The sequence below is a fragment of the Coffea arabica genome, chromosome 5c (genome assembly GCF_036785885.1).
Source record: "Coffea arabica cultivar ET-39 chromosome 5c, Coffea Arabica ET-39 HiFi, whole genome shotgun sequence".
In the NCBI taxonomy this organism is placed as follows: Eukaryota; Viridiplantae; Streptophyta; class Magnoliopsida; order Gentianales; family Rubiaceae; genus Coffea; species Coffea arabica.
Window position 1 is genome coordinate 22,514,374 of NC_092319.1, and position 24,583 is coordinate 22,538,956.

Consider the following 24,583-nt stretch of genomic DNA (forward strand, 5'->3'; position numbering starts at 1 on the left):
TTTCAGCTGGCGTTATGGCTTTATTGGATCTAATTGCGTAAGGGTATGTGATTTGATTGAAATTAGCAATAATTGGACCCTTTGGTTTAACTATAGACTTAGGAAGGGTGGTGCACGTCCTGAGACTTTGGTATCCTGCTTACATAAGCTTTTATCTGTTGTGACACTTAATTGCCTATATACAATATCTGACATATTGGCCTTATTTTGTGACTTTTGGCTCGTGCTATAATTTTGATACCTGTAAAGAATCATGTCCTGATTCAAAAATTGTTATACCTAGTATATGTATTAAGCTTTTTGATGCTTAATTATGCCTTGTCCTGTGATTATAGACTTCTATTAAGTAGGGTAGCAGGACTGGGAGTAAAGCATTATGACCGAGGGTTTAGCCAACTCCGTATTCATGGGAGAAATTGATGGATAGTTTCATGTAATTTATTAGGTCCCTAGTACTGAATATGAACCGAAAATAAATCCGAAGATCAGATTTACTGGTGTATAATGGATTAACCTAGTCGGAAACTTGGTGAGATTTTCTTGTGCGCAACATATATTATGATTGGTTTTGTGACCCTATTCCAACTTTTATGGAAATTTGAACTCCGAAAGTATTGTATTGGGTTGGTAAGAGAACTCGAACTGTCTGGAACCGATTAGACTGAGCTTACTTGAGACTTGAACCTGTTTAGGCTAGTGTGGCCTTACATACCTAATGTGGATTTGAATTTGTGACTGCTTAAGAATGTGAATTGGCTGGACAGAGACTAGACCATTGTGTTCTTACTCGTACTCATGATCCTTGAGGTTGAACTTGAACTTGCACTTGAACTTGAACTTATACTTTTATTCGTGCTCATGCACCATGAACCTGAAGTATTTGGCTCTGCTTTGACCCTACTCTTGAACTTATTCGTACTGGTGTGACTGTAGACCGGCTACTACTCTTTTGTAGCGGTTGAACTGAACCTCTCTGGTGGGGCATTGCCTGTTGTGTTGTCCAGCACCACCAGGGATGACATTTTGCACTGAGGCTTTTGGTGAAGTTTAGCCGTTGAGCTAGCTTGTTGTGTTGTCCAGCACCACCAGGGCCAACTTACTGAACTGAAATTCTTTGGTGAAGCATAGCCGTTGTGCTAGCTTGTTATGTTGTCCAGCACCACCAGAGATGAATTTTGATCTAAAGCATCACTATACCCTGAATTTCTTCCAAATATCTGGGACCTTGCGTCCGATTTCAAGCCTTTTGCCTGTTTTATTTGGGTACGTGATTAACTCCCTATTGAACCATGACCATTTGATAGGTTGGATTGGCGTGATATGTAGTACTTGGATTATATAGGCCATGCTTTCCTGGATCATGAATTACGATAAGTGAGATTCGAATGATTTTTAGTATTTGGCCGACTTTGGGGAAAAACAAATTGGACCTGGTGAATACAAGTTGGAATAGATTGAATCCCAATGCTTGATTGGTTTCTGAGCGATATCTTGACCGGATCTATATTAGTTAGAAGGCTCGAGTGACTCTTGAGGGATATTTGATCTGATTAGTACAGGTGGAATGTCGAGGACGACATTCTTTTAAGGAGGGGAGAGTGTGAGAACCCGTAAATACCCTAAAAATTTTCCTAGGGTTTTAGTTCCCTTAATTGCATAATTTTTGCATTTTCTGGCTTAGAAACATTTTCTGGGTTGATTTTATGAGCAATTATAGTTTTTAGATGATTTTTCTAATATTGGTGAGTTTTTAGAAAATTAAGAATATATACTGGACGTGGGACCCACTAGTGCGAAAAGTTCGAAAAAATTCGGCCAATTAGGTTAAATTCCGGATACTGTGTAAAGTTTATCGGGTGTTAAGAGATAAGTAGAGTGTGTGAAGTGATTGATGTGAGAGAGAAAAGAAGTGATAAGAATGCATTAAATAGAGTGACAAGTGTCACCATGTTATTGGTTTTCCTTTAAGATTTACTATTCACAATTTTGACTTTTTTGACCAAAGGATTAAATATCCAAAAATTGCATAAAATTCACAATTTTCTTCTCTTGTTGGCCGGCTCTCTCTCTCAAGTTCAAGGAAGGAAGAAAACCTCTTCAAGTCTTGATTTCTTCTTGCTTCAATCCATAACTCAACCAACTAAACTAGTTTCTACTCCATAAAATCTTTCTAGTTGGTGTTAGTGGTTGATTTGGTGAAGTTTTTGGAAGAGCTAAGGTGTCCAACACCTCTACCTCTCTTGTTACTAGGTGAGTGGTGTGTGTATCTTCCTCCTACATCTAATGATGCTTAAGTTATGCTTATTAGTAATTAAAGTGCTGAAATTTCTGGTTTTATCTTGACTTGAAGTGATTTGGTGAAGTTTTCCATTTATTGATGATTTTTCTGGTTTAATTGGATTATGATGGTGTGGTTGTTTGTGATGATTGGCAATGGCCTATAATAACTCTAGTGGGTGTGAAATGTGGATAAATGCAACCAATTTTGGATTTGGCATGAAAACTGAAAAGTTAGGGTTCTTAAATCCCCAATTCTGTCCGGTTTTGGATCATAGGGTTAGAGGCCGAATTTGACTTTGCTCAAAACATGAAAGTTGTAGGTATTGATGTGTTTGAGGTGCCTGTAAAATTTCAGATCATTTGGATTAATGTGGAATGAGTTATGACGAAATTACTGTAGCTGTTCTGCTTTGGACAGAATGCGAAAACTGTACTGGTTATTGGCCATTTTGACTGGAATTGGTTTGGATTTAGCTGTTGGTGTCTTCTGATGAAATGTATCTGGATGTCTTAGCTAACATATGCCTTTGGAATTTCGGCATTTGGACTTGTATAGACTAAGTTATAGTAATTACAGTTTTGTGTGATTTGCAAACCTGTTTTGGTAATTCTGGTATAGTATTTGGCATTTTCGACCTAGTTAAGCTAGGAACTGGATTGAGTGACCTTCTACATTGTTGTAGCCCTGTTTCATAGCTTCGAAACGGTGGGTCTTACACCCCCATCCGATAACCGTAGTGAAATTGACGCCATTACCGCATAATAAGTGTAAAACAGTTTTCTATTTGGGGCCAAGACTAAGGCCATTTTCTAAATTTCTGATTTGCTATCATGTTCATTTATGCATATAAAACCCTATTGTTGTTGTGTTTAGCATTGTTTAGTGACTCGTTCTCGAGTCTTATTGTATGTGTTACATGTTTTAGGGCGTGACGGTAGCTCACGACGTCTTGGTGACTACGGTGTATGAAACACCACTTTCTCGCTTGGTGAGTATACTACTCACTTAAATGTTACAATGTGGCTTTGTTATATGTGTAATTGATGCCTTGAAGGCTTATTTGCTTATTGGAAGTGATTAAGGTGAGGGTGTACTTGACCGCCCTCACCCCTTGTGATTTTATTCATGGTTAATGACTGTTCACTGAAATACTGTACTGGTTATATGAAATACTGAATTCCACTCATGGAAACTGATTTGGTGTCGTTTGGATGAATGTCCAACGGCTTTACTGTATCACTGAGCTCAACCCCGTTTGGTAGTCAATTGGATCGATGCCGGCGAGGGCTTGGTCGTGAAAATTGTCTTGCCACGGGGACTGTACTGAGGAACCTTGTAGTAATGAGACTCTTGGTTCCGGTATACTCGAGTATTACCAAAAGTGACTGAATGGAGTGCGGGCCCGGTTGGGGTATGATTGGTGGAAGGAAAGGAAGTAAAGTGAGGTCTACGGTTTTGGTACTTTTAACATTGACGGAGGGTCAATGAGGTTGGATCAAGATTGCAAGTATGGAAATGGGCTCTTGAGAGCCAACCGTATCCTTTCACTGGTTTGATTTATCTCTTAATTGCATATTTGAACTGAACGGTTATGATTATGTGATCTTGACTGCTTTTGTGTGATAGTTGCTCACTGGGCTTTAGCTCATACCGTGCCATTTGTTTTCCTTACAGGAAAATGACCACTTTTGGAAAGAATGTGCTAGTTGGTTCAAGTTGAGCTCATGTGAATGTATATTTTGAATAGCTCCTTGAGGGTGAAAACCCTAAGTGTTTTGTTGCAACCAATGGTTGGCTTGTAAATGGTTATTTGTACATGTATGAACTAGTTGAATATTTGATATGCCGTCTTGGCTTGCAAATGTTGGTTTCCAATGTATATATATGTTTGGTCGATGCTTGGTTGAATTTCGAACTGATACGCGTTTCAAACGGAAAAGAAAAAAAAATTTGGAAAAAGGAAAGGGCCAAATCCGGCCGGATTCTGACGTGTCCTCTACTGTTCATCGCGGCTTCGATTTTCGTTTTTTTTATTTTGTGATTTTGACCTATTTGCGCGCGTTGGTAAGCTCCGGAGCGCATTAGATCGACGTTAACTGATCCGTAGTCCTGGCGAGAGCTGGGCAGGCAGTCCGCTAACCCCTTTGGTTCGCCTTAGGGGAAAGTGGGGCTGTTACAAAGACGCTCTATCTCCGCATAGCACCTACGATTGGTGCTACCCAATCATCTCTACTCATCATCCACAACGAGCACTACTCGGTCAGGGTAGGAGTAGGTCTTCCAGTAGTCGCAGCGTCGGATCTTGCGCGCTGGGGACCATCGCTACACTGGCCCACCGGGGCTCTCCTGGTATGTGATCACGCGATAGACGGGCCCCTCCAGATGTGGTTCGTCAGCAGGAGCGTCGGAAGGTAAGCAAGTAGGTACATCAGGAGGCGCATCAGTGGGTACATCAGTAGGTACGAGCTGAGACGGCCCCGCACCCCCAGGAGCGTCAGTGTCTGCCATCACCTAAGTTTGCAAATAACATTGCAAAAGTGAGTACTCCACACGTAGAAAACAAGGCTAAAGGCTAAGCTCAAGGATAAAACCCTAGCCTATCATATCAAGCACTCAATCTATCCAGATCAATTCACAACCTAGGCTCTGATACCACCTGTGACGACCCCACCTCCCCCTAAGGGGTACCAGAGGGTTCGACAGGTCGCCTGCCCAACTCTCGCCAAGACTCACTCACTCACACGAAACACGGGTGGTAATACTCGAGTATACCGAATTGCCGAGGAGATAACCCTTCACTCGACCTTACTAGTGACCTAGGGTTTGTTATCTAATCGACCACACCCTTGCCGGCTCGACTCGATTAACTAGCCACAGGGTTTCTGGAATTCCAGGCATAATATAATTCGTGTGCATGTAGAGCAAGTCAAGTAAAGTCGATAAACAAGAACAAATTTGGACAGAGCAAGTGCAATAAAGTACACCCTTGCCCTATCAAATCACATATATATATCACGTATTCACGTTGATCAAAGATAAATGGCAAATATCGAGTTCAATCAGATATTTGGAAGCACTCACCAAAATAGTGCCTCTAGTGCTCGTGTGTGGGTGGTACTTCGGGTTTGGAGTCCAAATCTGCGATAAAACTTAACTTGAGAACTTTGAAAATCAACTAAGGTTCGAAACTTAAGCGTTTCGTTCAATAAGAATCAAGAAATTGAAATTCAATTGAAAAATAGTCGTGAAATAGTTGCTCGCTTTTCAAATTGAAAAATTTGATAACATGTTTGCTTGGAGATGACTTTTAAGTCAAAAGTGCAAGTAAAACGGTTTCATAGTGATTCATATCGTTTTCCTAAGAGTACGAGTTCGGCCAAGTCCTAACGTATAACCCTCGATAACCAAAGTAGCCAAGGTCCTCGATAGTTCGAGTGATAATCACTTTTAACCTTTACTCAAGTTGCAAGTATCGTTTTCTAGTCCTCGAGCGTAAATTTGGGCAGCATGCCCTTTGTGTTTACCAAATTTTCCAACCATTTATGGCTTCATTATTTTTCTCAGCCAATCCCAAAGTCATACATATCATAGATTCAAGTAAATAGCCGTTCCATAGGCTCATAACACATAAGAACAAAAATCAAAGTGACAACAAGTGCGGAAATGTAACCTAGCAAAAGACAGATTTGACGTGTGGTTGCGGAAAGAACACATCCGAGGTTACGCTTATTGGATTGAGGTATAACTTATACCATTTCGAAGCTAAGACACAGGACTACAATTTTCATGAAGAGCACTTAGTCTAATTTTTAGTGTAACCTAATCAAATTCCCAATTCATATAATCTGGTTTCAACTATTCGGCTAATCAACTGTACTGCATTCAAATGGCCATATCTCAGCCTACCAAGGTCCATTTAAGGCTTTCTTAGTGGCATTGAAAAGCTAAGACAGAGTACTAAAACTTTTGTGTTTTGATAAAAGGTTAAATCCAAACGGATTATAGTGAATAAACACAACCATATAGACTAAACTGTCCACGCGGAACTCTGGAATGTAACCTAGAACAGTGAGGGTATTTTCATCTTTTCACAAGTTACATTGCTCCGATTGAGTTGAAATTTTGTAGGAACCTATAAAATACCATTCTATACAACTTTCATGTTTTAGGCCAAGCCTAATTCGGCCTCTAACTATGAGTACTAATACCGGGCATAACTGAATTAGGAAATTTCCAGAAATCTGGAATTTTTTGTCTTCAATGAAACTTTCTTAAATTCCTTGTTCCAATCACTACCAAAGCCCCTTATATAATCTTATTTTCAACATATATTAACTATACAACAAGTGTAGGCAGAAAATTTATCAAACCCTAACTTGCTTATATCATCCAAAATTCATCACAACAACTTGCATATCTTGTAATCAAGCCAAAACATGAACTAGATAGCATCTTAAACCAAAATAAAAGAATCAAAGCCATAAATCAGACTTTATACCTCAAAAACAAAGCTTGAAAGAGTGATACTTCACCTCCTTTAGAAATTTTTTTGTTCCACAAGCTTCCCAACTCACAACCCACACTTTAATCGGTTTAGAATTTTGATTCTTCACTTGGTTGGTGTAACTCAAGAACAAAATGGTGCAACTCTTGCTCTCCCTTTCTCTCTCTCTATTCTCGGCCAAGAGCAGAAAAAAATGAAGAAGAAATGCTGCTCTTATGGTGTTAAGAAGACAAGAGGATTAGGATGAATTTAGGCCATAAGCTTGCCAACACTTGGCTCAAGCTCAACCACAAAATTTTTTTCTCTTTCCTTGCATTTTTTTCCCCAATTTTCGGCCAAGAGATAGCCATGAGGGGGAAGATATTTTGCTCAATTAGTAATGAGCTTGTATGGTAAGAAAGTGGTGATCAAGTGGTGTGTTCAATCGGTAGTGCACGGTACACTTCGGTTCGCACCGTTTTTCTTTAAAACACATGTACTAGGGTTTTTTTTCTTCCTATTCACTAACCTTACCTCATTGCCCCTAATCACATATTATTTCTCACTTAAAAGTCACTTTTAATCACCAAATTTGATCCTTGCTCAGTACCGAAAATTCATCCGACGAAAAATCGCGAAAACCCTAATTTTGCTCCAATCTTGAAATCAAAAGTGAAACCCTACTTTCTAGGTTTATTTGCACTTATTGTGGAACGATTGGGTGGTAGGGCTTTAATAAATAATAATTTCCAAATAAAAGGTATTTTTGAGAAAAATATAAGAGATTTGCGAGTCCTCACAATGCCAATCTATTCATGGACGGATATAGATAAATTTAGTTAAATGGGTTTGTTTGACAACTATAACTTAGAGGAACGACTAGGAGAGAGGGAGAGAGACGATGCGTCTTCCATCTTTCCCTAACTGATACTCACTAACTTCCTCTCTCATGATTTTCTCTAAATCTCACAGATTGATATTATGTGGTTAGTCTTTCAAATTTAAGTTAACAGAGTATTTATAGACAAATTAAATACTCTAATTTTCTTGAGAAATGCATAAGTGGTTTCCAAGAGAATTTAATTTTCATCTTTTAATACAACTCTTGTTTTAAAAATGTTAACTTTATTAGCAGTATAAGTCCCTCAAATTTAATTTGTCTTTCAAATAAAACTATAAATTATTAAAATTTATCAATCAATTCCCTACTTGAATTCCTTTTAATCTTGCTAATGGAACCCCATTAAGTTCACATACACATTGGCAATAAGTTATAACTCTCAAAATAAATAAGAATTAAATAAATTAATTTTTCTTTAATTAATCATTGATTCAACTAACTAATTTATTTATTCTTATAAATCAAGATTGGCATCTAGTGATTATCCAAGCAATGAAAAAAGTCAAGTTGATAACGTCACCCTTTCATGCACATTCTCCATGTAATTAATATATGTCACTATATTTATCTCATATTAATGTAGAGTATGACATATGTGGCAACTCTAAATATGACTAATCATGATTCTTTGTTACCAAAATAAAACCCCATGAAGATAGACTTAGAAACATGTTTCTAATATCTATCCACTTAGAGCCAAAATTTCTTTAAGTTATACTTCAACAAATGGTTATCAAAGATGTGACAGCTCCACCTCCCCCTAAGGCGAACCAAAGGGTTCAGCGGACCGCCTGCCAAACTCTCGCCAGGATTCACTCACTCACTACAATCCTCGATTATAGTACAATGTAAATTTCAAATATACATCACTTCCTCCATGAATATACATATAAAAAATGAAGCAAATACTAATTACCAAGCGTGGAACATATACATACATCCGTTCAAGTCCAAACATTCAAACAATCCTAACTATTACACAAGAGGAGTCCAAATTCAAACTATACATAAGGTAATCCATCCAGTCACACGAAGAACTTAATATAAGCGCCTCTTTTGCCTCGATCCTTGTGCGGAGAAAATATATTTTGGGGTGAGCTAGAAGCTCAGCGAGTGTCCATTAAAGATCAGTAATCAACCAGTTTCACAATAATATGTTTAAATGATGTCATGAATCAGTGATCAAATGTATGTATGTTGCTCTTGTGAGCCAGTGAAATCATCGTACTTAGAGCTCCAACACTCAAACAGATCCAGTAAGTCAAACAGTACCAGGGAGCCATTTGCTCCAAATAACCAGAGGTGAGACGTTGGTTCCAAGTACAAGATTTCCCAAGAACTAATTGGAGCCAAATCATGTCATGGTACACACACAAACACAAATGATATGCAATCGTGTAACCAATGCAAGAATTAGTTCGAAAAGTAACTTTGCAAATCGTTGTGGAATCATTCACCTATTTAAACAAAATAACGTCCAACGCATCACCAAATCACATTCAAGTCTCACTTTTACTCACTCAATCTTCAAGAAAATAAACGGACTGCATTTCCCCTTAAATTCCTCCCCTTTCCACCCTACAATCAAACACCAAATCACATTCCAAAATAACCACATTTCACATACCAATTATAGGCTATAAAACACACCTTTTAGCATAACAACCATAACTGAAACTACACTTATTGGATTGAAACGAATCTTATAGCGCTACAAAGCTAAGACATATACCAACTTTCTTATGAAGACCTCCAAGGCCAAAGCATACCTTTTCCTGGACAAAATTCGACATCTTAGAGAAAAATGGAAACTGTCCGTGAAACAGGGGTTAGGGGCAGTTAAGGGTATTTTGGTATCATTTCATATGCTACAATACTCCAATCGATCTAAAATTTTGCAGGTAGATAGCTAACTCATATATCTACAACTTTTATGTTTTAAGCAAGAGCCGATTCAGTCTCTCTCCAGGTCAAACATACAGTGTAAAAACAGGACAGATTACTACCAAAATTGGAAACCCAAATCTGGAATTTATGCACACATACCAAAAATTTCTTTAGGGAAGTTAAACTAGTCTATAAAACTTCAATATATTTCATACTAAAGCTATCAAACCATGGCCAATCATTACTCATCATATAAAGGCAGAAAAATCCCCAATTTTGAAACCCTAAAGCTGAAATTTTCCGTATAACTGAAAGTTTTCCACAACATCCACAACTAACACATAAAAACTCCATTTGACACCATATCAAGCCATCATTCATGGCCAACCAATAGTTATCATATAAAATCAGAAAATTCACTAATAAATCAGAAATTTGTCAAACTCTACTTAAAATCACGAAATCATCCACAAAATAGCACATATAACATTTCTAATCTACCCTAGCACTAGAATAACTTCTACTAATCATATACATGCCAAAATCAAAGAGGAACTACTTAGATAAAGTCTAAAACTTAGTGAATATCATCATCCCAACTTCCAACTCACAAGAATATCCATAAATCATCAAGATCAATACTTAATCACAAAATTAAAGAACAAAAAGAAGCTTCTAAGGATTATACCTTCCAATCACCTTGAAAATAAGTAAAACAAAGCCCTTTCTTCTCAAAACACTCCACCCTTAGCTTGCTATCACCTTCGATGTGAAGTTAATCGGAGTAGATTTTGGAAATTCAAAGAAACCTCTCAAGATTTGGTGAAGGAATCAAAGGGAAAAAATGGGGTTTTCTCTCTTAGTTTTGCTCCCAAGAGGTTCGGTCAGCTTGGTGGAGGAAGAAAAGTGGGTTTTGAACCCCCAAATGTGGTCAAAAGTGAAAACTTACTCATTAAGGAAAACTGTACGCGACAGAATCCGGCCAGATAGTCGGCCGGATTCAAGGCAGTGGCTGATCCAATTTTTTTTCAAACGGCCAACCCAATCCGGCCAAGAACTGGCCAGATATGCGACTGGATTTGCTAACACTAGTCACCAGAATTTTTTTCCCTTTTCTTTCTTCTTTCAGGCGTCACAAAAGATATAACTCCTCTACTATTAGAGGCAGTATGTACTTGTAAATTACACACTATCCTTACATGATTCACTAGTGTGAATACCCGTGCTACGCACGATGCTAACATTATTGAAAAAAATAAAAATAAAAATGGTGAACAAATAAAGGTGAAAAATTTGTACCAATAAAATTAAAATGTAATATCTGTTTAACAATAGTTTAAAATATAATAGAATGTGTATATCATTGAAGAACTGTCTTTTTTTGGAAGATAGATCCTGAAAAAATATAAAAATTTATATTAAAAAAGGGAATGATATATTTCTACAAATGAATGTTGTAAAAATGAAATACTTAAAATACTAAGCATTCGATTTGATAATCTTATTTGAAGGTGCGAACACTCTTCACACCAATCCACTTTTAGTACGAAAGCCAAAACCATAGGATTCTGACTAATGTGGCCCGGTGGATCAAGTTTTTTAAGTTGGACTGCGGAGGCAAAGGTAACTTTACAGATGAACTTGGTCTCCTGTGGACTCCTGATAGTCAGATGATCAGGGGAGGAAGAGCTAATATATCTGTTGCAAATGAGTAAAGAACTCAATATATGACTTTGAGATATTTTCCTGCGGATAACAGAAAGTATTGTTACACACTTAATGTTATAAGTAGGACCAAATACCTTTTAAGAGCAAGCTTCTTGTATGGAAACTTTGACAACAACAATGTGTATCCATAGTTTGTGCCGTGCCAGTAGTAGTACGTTACCGGTTTCTGCGGATAACCCATTTTCAAATAGATTTGTTACCGGTTTCTGCTTGATTCAAATGTAAATGGTGAAGTTGAGGTCGCTTTTAGAATTTTATTTGCTCATCGATTTTGGGCTTTAGGCTGAGGAGTTTTAAAATTAGGGTTCACTTATGGAATTTGAATGGTGATCAGTATACTATTGGCCATGATAGATAATTATGCTGAGTTTTTTCTTTTTTCTACTGTTTTCGAAAGGCAGAATAAGAGTATTAAGCCCTTCAAAAAAAAAATTTTTGGGTGGCAATTGATTTTATGTTAAAAATAGTAAAACCCTCAATCAGGTTCCTATACCATCCGCAATTATATAATCAAGTAATACCTTATCAATACCTTGGCATAGCACTAAAGCCCTTTCAAGATTTAAGTTAATTACTTCGCTAGGTTATTACAAATAAAGCATTGATCATGTATGCAATCAAAACCATCCCCCAGCCCAGAAAATAAAAGGAGAAAAAATAAAGAAAGTAAAAGACCAAATCACCTTAAAAGAAAAGCAAAACATGACAAAAAGGAGGGCAGAGGGGACCGATCTGGAAAATTAAGCCGACAAGCATATTCTTCCAGTTCACCACAAGAAGGTTGATTTCCGTTGAAGTCTCTGCACATAATCTCTGCCATAACTGCTCACAAAAGAAACAAAATCAATACATTTACAAAATCAATAGAGAACCAAAAACAAAGAAGAAACTGAGAGAGAGGGTGGGGGAATTAACTCGATAAGTTAATTAAGTCGATCAGTAAAAGGGTTGAATTGTGGTGTCAATCTTAGTCTTTATTATTTTTTATTATTTCCAATACTATAATATGTCTCTAATTTTTTTTTCAACCCTTTTACTGATCGACTTAATGAACTTATCGAGTTAATTCCCCCACCCTCTCTCTCAGTTTCTTCTTTGTTTTTGGTTCTCTATTGATTTTGTAAATGTATTGATTTTGTTTCTTTTGTGAACAGTTATGGCAGAGATTATGTGCAGAGACTTCAACGGAAATCAATCTTCTTGTGGTGAACTGGAAGAATATGCTTGCCAGCTTAATTTTCCAGATCAGTCCCCTCTGCCCCTTCTTTTTGTCATGTTTTGCTTTTCTTTTAAGGTGATTTAGTCTTTTACTTTCTTTATTTTTTCTCCTTTTATTTTCTAGGCTGGGGGATGTGTGACAGTCCCACCTTCCCCTAAGGCGAACCAAAGGGGTTAGCGGACGGTTTGCCCAACTCTTGCCAGGACTAACGAGACAATTTAATGCGATAAAAAACGTTCCGAAACATGCAAGCACGCTTAAACAAGTCAAAATCACAAGATAAAAAAAAATGAAAATTGGAGCCGACATGAACAGTGCCGTACACGTCAGAATCCGGCCGGATACTGGCCAGAGAGCAATGGCCAGATTTCCAATTTTCCCAGGGCAATCTGGCCGCCAATCTGGCCAGTTTCTGGCCGGATTCGACCCTGTCTTTTGCCGCCAATTTTTTTCTTCTTTTGCCGTTTGAAATCCGAATCTGTCCAAATCCACCCAAATCTTCACAAAGCATATATACCTTGAAATCAACATTTATAAGTCCAAAATAGCATACAAAAGTGATCCAACAAGTTTATACAAGAGCGGTTCCAAAATTACAATTCAAACAAGAAAGTTGGGTCCGAATACAAGTAAGGTTTTGTCCATTGAGGAACACTTCAAAATTATGCCACTAGCTCAACTCAGTCACAAAATATCAAGGCCATACAAAAGGTGTTCCAATCCCAGTAAGGAAAACAAAAGAGAATAGGATGAGCTTTCGCCCAATGAGGTATTTCCACACAAGTAAGGAGGTTCAATTAAGCGTAAAACCGATCAATGCCAAATTCATTCAATAGGAAACCAACTACTGTCACATATCAAAACAAGTGGTAAAAGGATATGATCGGCTCTCAAGAGCTCCTTTCCTCGCTTGTCATCATTGATCGTATCTCATTGACCCTCCGTCAATGTACAAAGTATAACCAAACGTAGACTCCACTTTACTCCCTTTCCTTCCACCACACATACCCCAACCGGGCCCGAACTCCAAACAGTTTAGATTTGGTAATACTCGAGTATACCGGAATCGTGAGTCTCATACTCCACCATTCCATATACCAGTCACCATGGCTTGTCAATTTTCACGACCAAACCCTTGCCGGCTCGATTCAATTAACCATCAATGGGGTTGAGCTCAGTGATAACAGTAATAGCCGTTGGATACTCTTCCAAATGACACCAATTTAAGTACATTCATGTATCATTCCAGTTACATAGTAAACAGTCATATAAGATATAAAGGGTGAGAGTGATCAAGTACATCCCACCTCAATCAATGCCAACAATGCAAATAGGCAATCAAGTCATCGATTTCAAGTGTAATAAAGCCACATAGTAACAATCAAGTGAGTAGTACACTCACCAAGCAAGCAAAGATAATTTTCACACTGGTTCACCCGACGCGCGTCTCGGACCACCGTTACGCCCTAAAACATTTAAACAAGCATGATGAGACTCCATCACAAGTCATAAATCAAAGCTACAAATCACTAATGTAAACTAAAGAAACTTGCAAATAAATTAAGAAACACTCGGCACTAAGGGTCTAGACAACCCTAAGGTCTCTAGTCACCCCTAAAACGACCCAACTCCAATTACACACAAGAACCTCCAATTGGATAGCATCTTCCCTTAAAATCCTACATTCCAACTTACACATATTCACCCATACTTTCCAAACACAACTACCATTACCACTACAAGTCATAAACCCTTCAATACCCCTCATTAGAGCCACAAAACCCCAAGTGCTATATAGAAACCCTAGAAAAGCCCCAAATTCAAACCCTAATTCTGAAATTTTCCGTACAATGCGGAAATTTTCCACAAACAACCATAATTTACGCACTATGGTCTCATTCCAAACCATTCCAAGCTATCATCCATGGCCCAACAATATTAAACATATTAAAACAGAAAAATCATGAATAAATATAAAACTTCACCAATTTCTACCAAAAGTCATGAAATAACCTCTAAAACCATCTCTTTAACTCACAAAAACCACTAATTAAACATGATTGAGAAGACAAGAGAGGTCCCTTAGCTGCTCACCTTACCAAATCAAGAAAGGAAGCAACCTAGCACCTTGGTCTTCCAAACCACTTCACAACCAACCTTAATACCACTAAACTAAGAGGTTTTATGGAGGAAATCCAAGTTTAATCGGTTGAACTTGGAGATTGAGCAAGATTAGAAGCAAGAAAGTTGGAAGTTTTCTCTTCTTTTCTCTTGAAGATGGCTGGCCAAGAAGCTTGCAAATTTGGGTGATTTTTGGGTCAGTTTTTAATTTAATTGGTAAAGATATGAATAGTGGTCAAAGTCAAGAACTACTCTCCAAGTGACACTTGTCACTACCATTAATGCATGGCTATCCTCTTATCCCTCTCACACCAATCCATCTAGTAACCTCTAATTATCTCTTAACACCTACTAAATTAATCCCGATATATAAAACTTAACCTAACAGGCCAAATTTTACCGAACTTCCGGCACTAGCGGGCCCCACGCCCGGTATACATTTCTAAAATCTCATGAACTAACTTATGCTAGGAAAATAATTTAAAATCCCTATTTACCCATAAAAATGATTTAGAAAAATTTTCCTAATAAAGAAATTATAGAAAAACAGGTGATTAAATAAAATAAACCCTAGAAAATAAGAAAATTTACGGGTTCTCACACTCTCTCCCTTAAAAGAATTTCGCCCTCGAAATTTCTCACCTTAATTAGCGAACAGCTCAGGGTATTTCTTTTGCATTTCTTCTTCCACCTCCCAAGTAGCCTCTTCTACCCCATGATTCCTCCTCAATATCTTTACCAAAAGAATCTGTTTGTTTCTCAGCTCTTTAACTTTTCGGTCAAGCAACTGTACAGGCTTCTCTTCATACGTGAGCGATTCATCAATCTCGATTTCCTTCGGTTGTAAGATATGAGACGGGTCGGAATAGTACTTCTTCAGCATTGAGACGTGGAAGACGTCGTGAATTCTGGAGAGACTCGGCAGTAGCTCTAACCGATACGCTACCATACCTACTCTCTGGAGAATCTTGTAAGGTCCGACGAATCTCGGTTGCAATTTCTTTCCTCTACCCGCCGTGATGCTCCGTAACGGTGTAACCTTGAGGAAAACACGGTTTCCAACTTCGAACTCCAAATCCTTTCTGCGATTGTCCGCGTAGCTCTTTTGTCGACTTTGAGCCATTTGGAGTCTTTGCCATATCAATTTGACTTTTTCTCGTGCCTCTTCCATCCACGGAATAGCTGTTGGGTCTAAGACCTTCCTCTCACCGATCTCATCCCAGTAAATCGGTGACCGGCACTTCCTCCCATACAGTGCCTCGTACGGAGCCATTTGAATTGACGAATGGTAGCTGTTATTGTACGTGAACTCCACTAAGGTCATGTGTTGACCCCAGTTTCCCCCAAAGTCTAAAATACAGGTCCTTAACATGTCCTCGAGAGTTTGGATTGTGCGTTCTGATTGTCCATCCGTCTGAGAGTGGTAGGTGGTGCTTAGATTGAGTTTAGTCCCCAAAGTCTCTTGGAACTTCTGCCAAAACCTAGATACAAAGCGGGGATCTCGATCGGATACAATGCTTATTGGAACGCCATGTAATCTTACAATCTCGTCCATGTACACCTGAGCCAATTTATCCATGGAATACTTCATGTTTACCAGCAGAAAATGAGCCGATTTGGTTAATCGATCAACGATCACCCACACGGCATCGTGTCCTCGCTGTGTTCGTGGCAACCCTGAAACGAAGTCCATGGTAACATTCTCCCACATCCATTCGGGTATCTCAAGGGGTTGGAGTAAGTCCGATGGTTTTTGGTACTCTGCTTTAACCTGTTGGCAAACGAGACATTTCTGCATGTACAGAGCAATTTCCTTCTTCATATTATCCCACCAATGGGCTCCTTTTAGGTCCTGATACATCTTGTTACCACCCGGATGGATCGTATACTTGGATCGATAGGCTTCCTCTAAGATCTCCGTCTTGAGCGCTTCATCTTTAGGCACCACTACGCGGTTTCGGTACTTTAAAATACCCTCAGGACTAAAGTTGATGTCGGTTGATTCCCCCTTTTCTACCTTCTCTCCCCATTTCCGTACCATTGAATCCTTCTTTTGAGCTTCGTTAATCCGCTCCAGTAGGAGAGATGCTACTTTAATATTGCCAAAAACTACCTTATGACTCCCAAGGCAAGGTTTCCACTCGCAAACGGACTCTAACATATCTCACTCTTTGATCATTAATCCCGCTACCTGAGCCTTGTGACTTAAGGCATCGGCTACCACATTCGCCTTTCCCGGGTGGTAGTTAATGGTACAGTCGTAATCCTCTAAAAATTCCATCCACCGTCGTTGCCTCATATTCAATTTCTTTTGGGAGAAAAGATACCTAAGGCTTGTGATCTGAGTACACCCCGAATGTTACTCCATACAAATAGTGTCTCCATTTCTTCAGAGCAAAGACAACCGTGGCTTGTGAGACCCCGTAAATTTTCTCATTTTCTAGGTTTTATTCTATTTAATGGCATGTTTTTCTGCATTTTCTTTATTAGGAAAATTTTCTAGATAATTTTTATGAGTAAATATAGTTTTTAGATGATTTTTCTAGTATCGGTTAGTTTTTGAGAAATTAAGAACGTATACTAGATGTAGGACCCGCTAATGCGGAAATTTCGATAAAATTCAGCCAATTAGGTTAAGTTTTGGATGCTGGATTTAATTTACCGAGTGTTATGAGATAATTAGAGGTTACCAAGTGGATTGGTGTGAGAGGAACAAAGAGATAGCTATGCATTTAATGAAAGTGACAAGTGTCACTTAAAGATTAATTCTTACCTTTTTTACCACTATTCACCTTTTACCATTTTACCAAATAAACTAAAAATTGACCAAAAAATCTCCTCATTTCAAGCTCCTCATGGCCGGCCCTCTCTAGGAAGAAAAGAAAAGAAAAGCTCTCCAATTTCTTGCTCTAATCTTGTTCAATCTTCAATTCCAACCATTTAATTTTGTATTTGCTCCATAAAACCCCTTAAGTGAGTGGTTGTGAGGTGATTAGTGAAGTGGTTTGGAAGCTTAAGGTGCTAAGTTGCCTCTTTTCCTTGGTTGCTAAGGTGAGTAGTTAAGGAACCTCTCTTTTCTATCTAATGGTGGTTAATTAGTGGCTTATGGTAGCCTAAGAGGTGATTGCATGGGTTATTTCATGATTTTGGTTGAGAATGGTGCAATTTTCTATTTAATCATGATTTTTCTGTTTTCATATGTTTATTATTAGTTGGCTATGAATGATTGTTGGAAATGATCTAGAATGAAGCTAGAAGGTGTAAGTTGCGGTTAATTGCAGAAAATTTCTGCTTTGAAAGGAAATTTTTGGAATTAGGGTTTCAATTAAACCCATTCTGCCCGTTACTGTTCCTCCTAGTTAGAGGCTGAATTAGTCTTGGATTAAAACATAAAAGTTGTAGAGGATGGTATTTTATAGTTTCTTACAAAATTTCAGGCCAATCAGAGCAATGTAGCCTGTGAAAAGACTGAAATACCCCTGCTGCCCTGTTTCTGTCCGAACCTGAAAATCAGCTTTGGTAATTGGTTAAATTGATTGGGAATACTATGGATTTGGTTGTTGATGTCTTCTTAAGAAATATAGCCTGGTATCTTAGCTTTCGGATGGCTTTGGAATCACTTGAATTGGACTTAGGTAGCCTGAATTATGGTTATTTAACCAGAATGCGATTTGTTAACCTGTTTTTGCGGTTCTAGTGTAGTACATTGAACTTTTGACCTAGTTGCACTACAAACTGGACTGAGTGGCCTTCTTCAACATTGTAGGCCTTTCTTTTAGCTTCGAAACGATGTATATTGTACATCCATCCAATGATCGTAGTGCTAGTGGTACCAAAACCGCTAAACGATGTCAAAAACTGTTTTTAGGGTTTGGATCTTAACTTCCATTTCCGGACTTCCCTAGTTTACTTTAATACTTATACGTTCTAATGGAGCCTTATTTTGGTAGTACATGGAATTGGTTTATGACTTGTAATCGAGTCTTATTGTGCTTATTTGAATGTTTTAGGACGTGACGGTGGTTCAAGACGCTCTTTAGGCAGAAGTGTATGAAATATCATTTGCTTGCTTGGTGAGTGTACTACTCACTTGCTTGTTACTATGTGGCTTTGTTACATTGGAACGTGATGCCTTGAATGCTTATTTGTACCGTTGAAACTGATTAAAGTGAGGGTGTACTTGATCGCCCTCACCCCTTTTACATTATATATGACTGTCCACTGTTTCACTGTGGTACTTCAATGGTACATGAAATACTGGGTTTGGTGTCGTTTGGACGAGTATCCAACGACCATTACTGTCACTACTGAGCTCAACCCCATTGGTAGTCGATTGAATCGAGCTAGCGAGGGCTTGGTCGTGAAAATTGACGAGCCATGGGGACTGTTATATGGAATCTTGTAGTAGTGAGACTCTTGATTCCGGTATACTCGAGTATTACCAAATTTATACTGAATGGAGTTCGGGCCCGGTAGGGGTATGTTGGGTGGAAGGAATGGAAGTAAAGTGGAGCCTATGGTTGGTTACTCTTAAACATTGACGGAGGGTCAATGAGATCCGATCAAGAATGCAAGCGAGGAAAGGGGCTCTTGAGAGCCGTCCGTATCCTTTTACCAATTCTATTGATCTGTACTCTTGGCTTACTTCTTTTGATGAATTGGAATGAAAAACTTGATGCTTATATGAACTTTGCTGCTTGAGTGATAGTATCTCACTGGGCATAAGCTCACTCTATTCCTTTTGTTTTCCTTACAGGAGTTTGAATACTTTTGGGATGGCTTTGATAGTTGGTTGCTGAGTTGAGCTAGTTGTGAACTCATTTTGTATACCTCCTCGAAGAGTGAAACCCTATATGTATTTTGACCCGTTCCCTCTTTTGAATTGGAGAATTGAACCCGTACATGTGTAAATGAGATTGGTTATTTTGGTATGCTAGTTTGGCTTGTAAATGCTTAATTTCAAGGTGTATATGTTTGATTGATGTTTGGTGGGATTTCGGACAGATTCAGATTTCAAACGGCGAAGAAAAATTTTTGGCGGGAAAGAACAGGGTCGAATTCGGCCAAGAATCCGGCCAGAAATTGGCCGGATTAGCGGCCGGATTGCCCTGAGAATTTTTTGAAATCCGGCTTTGCTCTCTGGCCAGTATACGGCCAGAAATCCGCCCGGATTCTGACGTGTCAGTTACTATTCATGTTCGGCTCCGATTTTCATTTTTTTTATTTTGTGATTTTGACTTGTTTAAACGCGCTTGTACTTTCCATAACATTTTCGATCGCTTTAAACTATCCCGTTAGTCCTGGCGAGAGTTGGGCAGGCAGTCCGCCAACCCCTTTGGTTCGCCTTAAGGGGTGGTGGGCTGTCACAGGTGGTATCAGAGTTTAGGTTTGATTTGGTTTGGGCGTGTTAGAAATGCTCGACTTGAGGATTATTTTGATTATGTTCCTTAAGGTTATTTACGTTTATTTACTCTTTTGGTGTAGGATGGACGAATGTGGTGAACCTAGTGGTAGCCCTACTGTTGAGCGACTCGGTGGAGTGCTACCGACGATTAATTACCAGATTAGGCCAAAAGGGGCCATTGTGCGTTGGAGCCCGGCTAACCGCCTCCGACATTGTGTGTGCCGTCACACTTACGCCTATCCTAATGCCTTAGTGCTGGCCGTGGCCGAGGAACGGAAGGAGTTGGCCAAAGATAACGCTAGGCTTGAGGCCGAGGTGAACCAACTGAGGGCGGCCAACGAGAAACAAGCTGAGCGCATTAAGGAGTTGGTGTACGACGTGCTTGAGGGAGAAGATAGGGTAGATGACCTGTGCGCTCAACTTAGGGAGGCACGTGAGCGTTCGACTACGTGAGCTCGGAAGGTTAGGGTTCGAGTCGAGTCGATTTTGCACCTCTGTGATGATTTGTTCGAGGATGAGAGCGACGAGGCCTCGTGTGCAGGGCCCAGGGCTGGGGTTGAATCCACCCCATCGGGTGGGTCCACTAGCCCGACAACGGACTAGGTCATGACTCATAGGCCTCGCTAAAAGCATTAATTTGAGCCACCGCGAGATCCTTCTGAATTTCTACGTTCAGACCCTAGATAAAGCGCCTTATCCGTCGTTGCTCGGTCATAATCAGCTCAGGGGCAAACTTAGATAGGCGGGTGAACTGGTTCTCGTACTCCGCTACAGACTGGGCCCCTTAACGAAGTCGGATAAACTCATCTTCTTTCCGCTCCTGAACTAGAGGAGGGAAGAATTTAGCGTTACACTCTCACATGAAATTCACCCAAATCCGGGGCGTTTGCTCCCGTTCCCACTTCTGTCGGGCCACCCCTTCTAGCTGGAAAATGGCGAAGGTCACCTGCCTTTCCTCGGTGTAGTGCAAGGCAGCAAAAATGTCCACCATTTTCTCAAGCCATCTCTCGGCAACATCCGGATCGGACCCCCCAATGAACTTCGGTAAGGCGAACTTCTAGAACCTTTCAAGAGTCCTGTCGTCGCTCTCGACGTGGTTGCCAGGGTTTCCAGGGTTAGGGTTTTGACCCTGTTGCTGCACCACTCGTGCCAGTAAGTTGGTCATTTGCTGCGTGGCAGCAGCTATTTGAACGTTGGGGTCAACCCTAGGTTCAGGGATAGGTCCAGATGAGGTTTCCCCAGCGCCTCTGTCCGACGTGGGTTGCCTACTCCAGCGCCCACGTCTCCGTCCACTACGTGTGTCCTCCATGAACTCTATTCGATCTAGGCAACCGTAACTAGAACAATGAAATAACAATGCATGTAAGTAAGACACCCAAAAGCTTTTACAATAAAGCATATATTCACTCTCAACAAAGTCAAACAAAACACATATTCACAACCAGTCAAGTCAAGTACAACAAAAACAGTCCACAAGGGAAAAACATCACCAACCATAATACATACATCGCTAGTCCAAACGTACAAAATCGACTAGCTAAAGTTCTTTTCCAAATCTACCATTCCCTGTCCTTCCTATATACGGTAGTCAAAAGCCCCCAAAATACTTCAAAAGTGACAGCCTAGTCCGTCGTTGGGCTAGTGGACCCACCCGACGAGGTGGATTCACCTCCCGCTCCGGCCCCTGTACACGACGCTTCGTTGCTCTCCTCCCTGAACAAGTCATCACAAAGGTTCAAGATTGACTCGACTCGAACCCTGACTTTCCGCGCTCTCTTAGTCATACGCTCATGTGCCTCCCCGAGTTGAGTGCAAAGGTCGTCCATCCTATCTTCACGCTCGATCACGTCATATTCTAATTCCTTGATTCGCTCGGCTTGCTTCTCGTTGGCCGCCCTCAGTTGGTTCACCTCGGCCTCGAACCTAGCGTTATCCTTTGCCAACTCCTTTCGTTCCTCAACCACGGCTAACACAACGGTGTTGGGGTAGGCATAGGTGTGGCGGCACTCACACCGTCGGAGGCGGTTTGCCGGGCTCCAACGCACGACGGCCCCTCTTGGCCGGATCTGATACTTGATCACTGGGAGCATTCCATGAGGTCGCTCACCGGCAGGGCTACCACTCGGCCCACTAGATCCGTCCATCCTACACCAAAAGCGCAGTTAACTTAAGAACTCTTAAAGAAGTAACCAAGTATAAACCTCAAGTCGAGCATTTCTAACACGTTCAAACTAATTCAAACCTAGACTCTGATACCACCTATGACAGCCCCACCTTCCCCAAAGGCGAACCAAAGGGGTTAGCGGACGGTCTGTCCAACTCTCACCAGGACTAACGAAACAATTTAATGCGATCAAAAACGTTTCGGAACATGCAAGCGCGCTTAAACAATTCAAAATCACAAGATAAAAAAATGAAAATCGGAGCCGACATGAACAGTGCCGGATGCTAGCCAGAGAGCAATGGCCGGATTTCTAATTTTCCCAGGGCAATCTGGCCGCCTGGCCGGATTCGGCCCTGTCTTTTGCCGCCAATTTTTTTCTTCTTTCGCCGTTTGAAATCCGAATCTGTCCAAATCCATCTAAATCTTCACAAAGCATATATACCTTGAATCAACATTTACAAGTCCAAAATAGCATAAAAAAGTGATCCAACAAGTTTATACAAGAGCGGTTCCAAAATTACAATTTAAACAAGAAAGTTGGGTCCGAATACAAGTAGGGTTTTGTCCATTGAGGAACACTTCAAAATTATGCCACTAGCTCAACTCAGTCACAAAATATCAAGGCAATACAAAAGGTGTTCCAATCCCTGTAAGGAAAACAAAAGAGAATAGAATGAGTTTTCGCCCAATGAGGTACTTCCACACAAGCAAGGAGGTTCAATTAAGCGTAAAACCGATCAATGTCAAATTCATTCAATAGGAAACCAACTACTGTCACATATCAAAACAAGTGGTAAAAGGATACGGTCAGCTCTCAAGAGCCCCTTTCCTCGCTTGTCATCCTTGATCGTATCTCATTGACCCTCCGTCAATGTACAAAGTATAACTAAACGTAGACTCCACTTTACTCCCTTTCCTTCCATCACACATACCCCAACTGGGCATGAACTCCAAATAGTTTAGATTTGGTAATACTCGAGTATACCGGAATCGTGAGTCTCATACTCCACGATTCCATATAACAGTCCCCATGGCTTGTCAATTTTCACGACCAAACCCTTACCGACTCGATTCAATTGACCACCAATGGGGTTGAGCTCAGTAATAACAGTAATGGCCGTTGGATACTCCTCCAAACGACACCAATTCAAGTACATTCATGTATCATTCCAGTTACACAGTAAACAGTTATATAAGATATAAAGGGTGAGAGTGATCAAGTACATCCCACATCAATCAATGCCAACAATGCAAATAGGCAATCAAGTCATCGATTTCAAGTGTAACAAAGCCACATAGTAACAATCAAGTGAGTAGTACACTCACCAAGCAAGCAAAGATAATTTTCACACTGGTTCACCCGACGCGCGTCTCGGACCACCGTCACACCCTAAAACATTTAAACAAGCGCGATGAGACTCCATCACGAGTCATAAATCAAAGCTACAAATCACTAATGTAAACCAAAGAAACTTGCAAATAAATTAAGAAACACTCGGCACTAAGGGTCTAGACAACCTTAAGGTCTCTAGTCACCCCTAAAACGACCCAACTCCAATTACACACAAGAACCTCCAATTGGATAGCATCTTCCCTTAAAATCCTACATTCCAACTTACACACATTCACCCATACTTTCCAAACACAACTATCATTACCACTACAAGTCATAAACCCTTCAATACCCCTCATTAGAGCCACAAAACCCTTTAATCCAAGCCAATACAAGTGCTACATAGAAACCCTAGAAAAGCCCTAAATTCAAACCCTAATTCTGAAATTTTCCATACAATGCGGAAATTTTCGCAAACAACCACAATTTACGCACTATGGCCTCATTCCAAACCATTCCAAGCTATCATCCATGGCCCAATAATATTAAACATATTAAAACAGAAAAATCATGAATAAATATAAAACTTCACCAATTTCTATCAAAAGTCATGAAATAACCTCTAAAACCATCTCTTTAACTCACAAAAACCACTAATTAAACATGATTGAGAAGACAAGAGAGGTCCCTTAGCTACTCACCTTACCAAATCAAGAAAGGAAGCAACCTAGCACCTTGGTCTTCCAAACCACTTCACAACCAACCTTAATACCACTAAACTAAGAGATTTTATGGAGGGAATCCAAGTTTAATCGGTTGAACTTGGAGATTGAGCAAGATTAGAAGCAAGAAAGTTGGAAGTTTTCTCTTCTTTTCTCTTGAAGATGGCTGGCCAAGAAGCTTGCAAATTTGGGTGATTTTTGGGTCAATTTTTGATTTAATTGGTAAAGTAGTGAATAGTGGTCAAAGTCAAGAACTGCTCTCCAACTGACACTTGTCACTACTATTAATGCATGGCTATCCTCTTATCCCTCTCACACCAATCCATTTAGTAATCTCTAA

The 24,583-nt window shown here is 39.8% G+C and overlaps 1 protein-coding gene and 1 long non-coding RNA gene across 2 annotated transcripts; both read right to left on the reverse strand.

Annotated features, from left to right (window-relative positions):
• Positions 1-15,263: 15,263 nt before the first annotated feature.
• Positions 15,264-16,211, reverse strand: LOC140007241 (uncharacterized). Its single transcript, XM_072049940.1, has 2 exons — positions 15,819-16,211; positions 15,264-15,578 (listed from the first exon to the last, which is right to left on the reverse strand). The coding sequence occupies exons 1-2, from the start codon at positions 16,209-16,211 to the stop codon at positions 15,264-15,266; spliced, it is 708 nt and encodes a 235-aa protein (XP_071906041.1).
• Positions 16,212-22,600: 6,389 nt separating this feature from the next.
• Positions 22,601-23,751, reverse strand: LOC140007688 (uncharacterized). The gene is made up of 2 exons (XR_011815031.1): positions 23,515-23,751; positions 22,601-22,835 (listed from the first exon to the last, which is right to left on the reverse strand). It is a non-coding gene; the product is annotated as an uncharacterized lncRNA (long non-coding RNA).
• Positions 23,752-24,583: the final 832 nt, after the last annotated feature.

Coding starts and splice junctions, on each gene's coding strand:
- LOC140007241 (XM_072049940.1), bottom strand. CDS start 16,211: ATGAAGTATTCCATGGATAAATTGGCTCAGGTGTACATGGACGAGATT. Junction 15,579..15,818: donor ATGAGATCGGTGAGAGGAAG/GTCTTAGACCCA, acceptor AAGATTCTCCAG/AGAGTAGGTATGGTAGCGTA.